The following is a 7,882-nucleotide window of genomic DNA, read 5'->3' as shown; positions in this document are numbered from 1 at the left end:
GTGTGTGTGTGTGTGTGTGTGTGTGTGTGTGTGTGTGTGTGTGAAGGAATGTTCTCTGTATTTATACTCTCCTACTACCTAGTTTATAGTTGTATTTTTTTTCCTTTGCCTCTATTAGACTGTGGGCCTTTTGTGGGTAAGGCTCCCCTTTTATTCATCTCTTCCCTACAATATCTAGCACAGAATCTGAGACTATGTGTTCCATAAATGTTTGCTGAAAAAAAATAGTTTTATGCCTTATTTTATTGTTATTATTGTAATACTAGGGATTATTTACTGGACAGGATGCATGAAAGAAAAGCCCCTGACCATTTACCCATATTTCTTTTTTTGTTGTTTGTTTTTTTGTTTTTAATGTGCTAAAGTGGAAGTTTCTGGTTTCTTTCAGGATTCAGTTGAGACTGTGATGTTTTGCTGGGGGCTAGCTTGTGAGAGGGCATGTGTTGTTTTGCTCTGAGCTGCCTCATGCAAGGGGCATGACTTTGGCCAACTGAAAACATCTGTGGGTGAACTCTGAGGAGAAAAGATATATAGAAGCCCACAGACAGACAGTGCTTTTTGGATTGACTTCACTGCACTGATCTTCGTGTTTGGACACTTGAGTTCACAGAGAGAAACTTTCCAGAGAAATTCTCAGGGCAATCCAGCTGAGTCTTACTGCTTTTGCTAACTTGTTCTGATCTTCTGAATCACGCTGATTCCTTTTGCTGCTTAGTGTTGGCCTTTGGACTGGACTGCCGGTATCTGGACAAGGAAGAGTGGACTCATCCAAGGAACAACTTCTAAAAAGGTCTACAACTCCCTTTACCTAATAACCTTCCTTTTCCCCTACCTCGGATCAGGGTGAAAGGGAGGTAGAGCATTTAAGAACCCTAAATAAAATAGGTTTGGTGAAAAATCTAAGCCTATAATCTGCATTGGTGTTTTTCCTGCATGTATGTCTGTGGTTGTCAGATCTTGAAGTTACGGACAGTTGTGAGCTGCCATGTGGGTGCTGGAATTGAACCCTACTCCTCTGGAAGAGCTCCCAACCACTGGGCCATGTTTCCAGCTCCCTTAGCCACATTTCTAACGTCATGTTTTGGATGAATGTTTATTTTTCAAGTCTTCCAACACCAGCTGCTAAGATAGCTCAGTGGTCAAGATTGTTTGTATTTGATCCTCACATAGTCTCTTCCAACAGGCCATTACCTCTTCACAATTTGCCTGATATATTCTCAGTCTTCCTGGTAAGGAGGCTTTATCAGGAAACCTGCAACAAATCACCTGAATCCTTTAGGACCTCACATAGCAGACTCCCCTCCCTTCATATTTCAGATTTCTTTTTTTTTTTTTTTTTTTTTTTGAGACAGGGTCTGGTAGCCCAGGTTGGCCTCAAACTCACCATGTAGCCAAGGATGATCCTGAACTCTTGATCCTCCTGTGTTCACTCCTTCAGTGCTGAGATTATATGTCACACCACATGAAGTTTTAGTGCTGGCGTCTAAGGCAGGGCTTTAAGCACATTGGTAAATGCTTTACCAACTGAACTACATCCTTGGCCCTATGTATATATGCATGAATATATGTTCTGTGTTTATTTGAGTCAAACTGTCACTATGTAGCCCAGCCTGGCCTCAAATTCACTGCAATCTCTACCGCCACGAAGTGCTGAGATTACAGCCATGTACCACCACACCCACCTATTAATTAACTTGAAATTTGTGACACGCATATTATACATATGAGATAGAATGTGCCATTGCAGTGTACACAGAGTCATATCAGGATATTTGGCGTATCCATCCACTAACGACATCTTTGCCTTAAAAACATTCAAAATCCCGTTTATCCGCTACTTGGATGTGTGCAAATATTACACTGTACAACGAGATGCTAGAAATTATTGTAGGTCAGGTCTGTAACTCCAACACTGGAAAGGCAGAGGCTAGCCAGGTGTACAGTGTGAGACTGTTAACAGAAGGGAAAAAAAGTTTCTGACTGACGAATGGAAACTTCTTTGATTTGAAGGTACTCAAAAGAGCAGGAAACAGAAGGGAATAGTAAAACATCGGAACTTCCCGGCCACCAGTCGAGTGCCTGGTAGGAAAGTATAAGTGCAACTGGGTGAACTCTGAAGACTTCCAACCGAGTTTGGGTAGAGAGAAGGGATGTGTTCAAAAGGACTGGGCGGGATCATCCCTTTAGCCCCAGCCAAGGCCCGCAGAATTTGCACCCTGTGAAAAGAAAGGGGCGGGACTAGCGTGCCCTTGACGTCATCACGCCGCGCCCATGCTCCGCTGGCCTTGGTCCGAGTGGGAAACAGCTGAGGTGAGCGAGGGTTCCAGGTCTGGGTATTGGGGGGTCCGCTGGGCTGGGTCTCCTGTCAGTCCCCCTGAGGCGCGGTGCTTTTGGCAGCCACTGATTTCCAATATAGCTGCGAGTCAAAGTCTCCCTGTTCCTGTACGGAAGCTGGAGTCAAAGTCTCGTCCCTGTCTTGCCGTGCTTAGCGGAGCTGTGGATCAGCCTGTAAAATGTGTGCAGCAGCTTGTAATGGCTGGAATCAAGGCTGGCAGCAAGCAGCAATCAATGTTGTGTTAACGACAAGAAATAAACCCCCGCAGACTCGGACGTTAAGCGCTTCAAACCTCACCCATTATTAGAAAAACTCCCTGAGCAGAGACCAGTTCCAGAAAGAAAGGACACTATTCAAGTGGCAAGGATGAGGTGTTTTTAACTGGTTACAGCACTAAGAATAGTGGGGAAAGGGTAAATAAGGTGACTTGTGTAACGAAATGTCTTTAGTTCATCAGTTGAAAAAAAAAGAAACTCATTAGAGGGCACATGATCTAGGTCAGCTGAAAACCGACTTGTGAGAGCGCGTGATGTTTTGCAGGAAGCTGTCCTGTGCAAGGGGCGTGGCTTTCGCCAGCTGGAAAAACAGCCCTGCTTGGACTCCGGTAAATAGAAGCCCACGGACAGGGAGGAGACATTGGTTTTCCATCGATATTTTTTGTGAGGTGCACATCGCTTTGCTGGTCTTCGCTTTTCTGCACTTCACGTTGGAGAGAAATGCTCCAGAGCAAAGAACTTCTCATGACAATCTGATTGGTACTTGTGCCTGTCGCTGACTCCAGTTCGTGGAGTCTTGCTTTTTCTGCTGAATCCTGCTGATTCTTGTTGCTGTTTGGTGTTGGATTTTGGACTGGACTGCTGGTATCTGGACAACGAAGAGTTGACTCACGCCCAAGGAACTACGTCTAAAAAGGTCCACAATCCCCTTTTTCTAATAATCTTATTTCTTCCCTACCTCTGCTCAGTGGTTAGGAAGGGAGGTAAAAGTGTGTAAGAACCCTAAATAAACTAGATTTTGGAAAAATCTATAAGCCTACAGGCTTGTCATCTGGTCATCTGTGGGGCACCTGTAAGTAGCAGAGCTTTGATCTGTAGAGCATCTGTGATCCGCAGCAAGGGAGTTTCCAGATTAGGTCAGAGACGCCCTGACTGGTGCCTTAACTGCTTCTCTTCCCTGTCTCCTGCCTCGTTTGGAGAGACTCTGATGTGACCAGTGTGTTGGTGTGTTTGCACACTGCAGTAGCTTTTCAAAACCCTGTGAGCAAGCCATGATGTTCCTAACTTCCCGAATGGGGAATCTAAAAGCCTGTGGTGCACTCCTGTAATCCTAGGCTTCGGTGGTTGAGGTGGCTCTCTGTAAAATTGAGACCAGTCTGGTCTACACAGCAAGTTCCAGGAAAGCCAGAGCTGCACAAAAAAAAAAAAAACCTGTCCCAAAAAAGCAAAAATAAAAAATTTACATTTAAAACAAGAAAATTAAACACTGTTGTCCAGGCCCAGCACACTCCAATTCAATAAAAGTCTCTGAAAGCAGGAGCTGAGCCTCAGTATCTTTTCAGTTTCCCCAAGTGTCTAAACAGGCTGAAAACCATTACACTTCTCACCTGAGACAATGGAAATATTTGTACCACACAAAAAGTCCTCCATACAGTTACCCAAGGTAATGGACAAGCAAGTGTGAGCTAGCGTGGTGTGACCTCGGGACTTCGGAGGTAGTGACGGGAATCAGGAGGTCAAGGTTCTCCTTGATGACATAGTAAGTCTTAGGCCAGACTCTACTTCACAGGACCCTCCTCAAAGAGATCACCCAGGGCTGGAGTCATGGCTCAGCAGTTAAGGACACTTGTTACTCTTGCACAGGACCCTGGGTTTGGTCCCCAGCACCCCCATGGCAGACCACATTGATCTATAGTTTCAGTGGACGTAAGGTCATCAGGCACATGCATGGTGCATGTACACACAGGCAGGCAACACACACATAAAGATAAAAAAATACAGAGAAACTGATGTTGTAATTGTCTAACTTTTAAGCTTGTGTCTTTGGTGCTTCTCTGTATATTGTCTGCGACAGCAGAATCTTCCAAGATTTAAATTCAGTTTTGTTTGTTTGTTTGTTTGTTTTGTTTTGTGATTTGTTTATACAGCATTCTGCCTGAATTCCTGCCTGCAAACCAGAAGAGGGGATCAGATCTTACTATAGATGGTTATGAGCCGCTATGTGGTTGCTGGGAATTGAACTCAGAACTTTGAAAAAACAACCAGTCTTATTAATCTCTGAGCTATCTCCCCAGTCCCCCCCCACTTCTTTTTTCAAGACAGGGTTTCTCTGTGTAGCCTTGGTTGTCCTGGACTCACTTTGTATATCAGGCTAGCCTTGAACTCACAGAGATTTTCCTGCCTCTGCCTCCAAGATTGCTGGGATTACAGTCATGTGCAACTGTGACTGGCTCTAAATTTTAGGCCAGGGTGGCCTCAAACTTGTGATCCTCCTGCCTCCGCCTCCATCAGTAAATCCTACCAGCATGCACCTCCATAACCTGCTAAATTCTTCTTTAATGCCATATATTAACAATGTTTTTCTCTTTCCTCCTTATACCCTCTCAGGATACTTCCTTTTCCCAAAAGAAGATGAAAGAGAAAGAAGTGAATGATGGGTTCCAGATAGGGGAGTGCCAGGTAAATTTAATTTCTTCTCCTCTGAAATGCTATTTCTGTAGGGAGAAATTGCTCAGCCATTAAAGGCACTTGTTTCTTGCAAAGCACCAGGATTCAATTCCCAGCAGCTAAATGGCAGCTTATGTCTGTAACTCAAGGCCCCAGTGTCATCTTCTGGCCTCTGTGGGCACTGCATACACATGGTAAACAGACAAATATGCAAGGAAAACACCCACATACATAAAAACAAATTTTAAAAAATCTACTGTAAATCCAGAAAAAATGTTTGTCTACCATACCATGCACAAGGCCCTGCGTTCAATCCGCAGTGTTGGGGTAAAAATCTATTATAGAATGGCTAGGATGATATCTCAGTCAGTAAACTGCCTGCCTGACACGCATGAGGACTGAGTTTGATTCCCAGAATCAAGGTTAAAAAAAATTCCCAGGCATGGGCTGGGAACATGGGCCCAACAGACACAGCGCTTGTTGTCTGAGATTAAGGGCCTAAATTCAGATCCCTTGGAGCCATGTGAAAGCCAGCTGTGGTAGCACACATCTGTAATCCCAGGGTTTCTAGGGCAAGAAGAGGCAGAGACAGAGGAACCCCTGGGACTCTCAGGCCAGCCAGCCTGGTGCATGCAGCAGCAAACAAAAGGCGCTGTGGGGACGGACGTCTGAAGCTCTCGCACGGCCACATGTGCATTTCCCCGTGCACACATGTACACGCCTGCACAAGCACACAAACATACGCATGTATATACGCATGTGCATCACATATACACACAAGTTTACATACACACGTGCGAGGAATGGCGGCCCAGTGCTGAGGAGCCACATGCGAGCAGATCTTTGGAGCTCACTGGACAGCCAGTCTAGTCTACTAGGAAGTGCCAGGGCCAGTGAGGGACCTGTCTGAAACAGAAAAAGTGGCGGTGCCTGAAAAACAATGGGAAGTTGTCCCCTGACCTTTACGATAGTAGGTGACACATCCTGGAGAGATGGAACACACATCTAAAGTGAAGCCCCGGCAGCCCAGAGAGGCAGAGTACTGACGCCCACCTTGGAGAACCGGTGTTTTTATTGGGATTACTAATAGGAGTACAGAGGGGGGTTACTTCTTTGTTTTTGTTTCTTTGGATTTTTGAGGCAGGGTTTCTCTGTGTAGTCCTGGATCTCCTGGACCTCACTCTGTAGACATGGCTGGCCGCAAACTCAGAGATCTCCCCCTCTGCCTCCTGAAGGCTGGGATTAAAGGCGTGTGCCGCCACTGCCTGACTAGATGAGGGTTGTTTATAAAAAGCAAGGATGACACAGAAGCAGCCATGTCAAGAGCCCACTCTGACCTGGCTGACAGCTCAGGAAGGCTTGGTCCTGGAGCACAGCTGGAAGGGAGCACAGCTGGAAGAGAGCACAGCTGGAAGGGAGCACAGCTGGAAGGGAGCCCAGCAGTCCAGGAACTTCCCTCTGCACTTGGGTGGTCTTCTCCACCCACACTTGTCTCCTCGTTCACAGTGGGGGAGGGGCCCTAGAGAAGTCTCCAGGCTTCTAGTCTCCTAGCCATAGGATGGTTTGTTTATCTGCTGAGTCTTACCAGCCTCTCCCTCCCTCCTGGAGAAAAGGTTTCCATTGAGAGGAAACTGCCATACAGTAGCATGCTGATGGGGCATAAGTACACCTGGACACTCATGAACATATATGTGCATGCACACACACAGAGACACACTTGAAAGCAAGCTTCAAAACCCTGTTTGAGCCTATTGTTACAATTCTAGAATATAACTAAGTATTGTGTCAGCTGAGGAGATGCAAGTGCCCAAAGACATTGTCTCTATGGAAACAAATAATTTGGAGTAACTCAATAAATGACCTTCACTTTAAAAAGAATGGCTTTCAGCCTGTAACTGTGGTACATGCCAGTAATCCCAGCACTCTGGAGGCAGCAGCAGGTGGATCTCTGTGAGTTTGAGGCCACCTGGTCTATAAATGAATCCAGGACAGCCAAGGCTATACAGAGAGACCATGTCTGGGGGGGGGGGGGGGGGGGGGGGAGTGGCTGTCGAATTAGGCGTGAGCAAGAAGGGGTGTGCTTGCTGTTCCAGGTGTTGCTGACATTCCAGGATGTGGCCGTGGACTTCACCAGAGAGGAGTGGGCACAGCTGACCCCAGCTCAGAAGACCCTCTACCGAGACGTGATGCTGGAGAACTACCGGAATCTGGTGGCCCTGGGTGAGCCCTGAGTTTATAAATAAATAAATGAGTTTTATTTCCTTCAGATGTAGGAGGCATCAAAACCTTTGTGAATGCAGTTTAGGCCATAGGAAAGAATGCTGGCCAGTTTTTCTGTTTGTTTGGACACAAGGCTTTTCTGTGAAGCTCTGACTGTCCTAGAACTCCTTTGTAAAACAGGCTGTCCTTGGGGCTGGAGAGGTGGCTCAGGCTAAGAGTGCTGGCTGCTCTTCCAAAGGTCTCAGTTCAATTCCCAGCAACCACCTGACGGCTCACAGTCATCTATAATGAGATCTGCTGCCCCCTTCTGGTTTATAGGCAGAACACTGTGTATATTTCATATACACAATAAATAAATAAATCTTAGAAGAAAAAAAAAGAACAGGCTGGCCTTGATCTCACAGAGATCAGCCTGCCTCTGCCTCCCAAGTGCTGACATTAAAGGCCTGCATCTCCACTGCCCAGCTGAATGCTGGCCATTTTTGAAGGCAGACATTTGTCTGATGTTCCTTTCCTTCAGGTACAAGACTGACTTTGTTCACATTGACTCTTTTCTTTTTGGGGACAAGGTCTCATTACATATGCTAGTCTGGGCTCAAACTCATGGAAACCCCTGTGCCTCCCGAGTGCTGGGATGATGGGTAATGGATGAGCCAGCATGCCT

The 7,882-nt window shown here is 46.1% G+C and overlaps 1 protein-coding gene across 1 annotated transcript; it reads left to right on the top strand.

Moving 5' to 3' along the window:
- Window positions 1-2,271: 2,271 nt before the first annotated feature.
- Window positions 2,272-7,218, top strand: LOC129674204 (zinc finger protein 554-like; the record flags this gene model as incomplete). Its single annotated transcript, XM_055604079.1, has 5 exons — window positions 2,272-2,310; window positions 2,876-2,939; window positions 3,081-3,247; window positions 4,939-5,010; window positions 7,092-7,218. Coding segments are annotated over exons 1-5 (469 nt in total), but the record flags the coding sequence as incomplete, so codon positions are not given.
- Between the last annotated feature and the right edge of the window lie 664 nt (window positions 7,219-7,882).

This window comes from Psammomys obesus, unplaced genomic scaffold, assembly GCF_907164565.1.
Source record: "Psammomys obesus unplaced genomic scaffold, mPsaObe1.curated_primary_1811, whole genome shotgun sequence".
NCBI lineage: Eukaryota > Metazoa > Chordata > Mammalia > Rodentia > Muridae > Psammomys > Psammomys obesus.
Note: the sequence above shows the minus strand (reverse complement) of the source record. Positions and strands in the feature narration are given on the sequence as shown.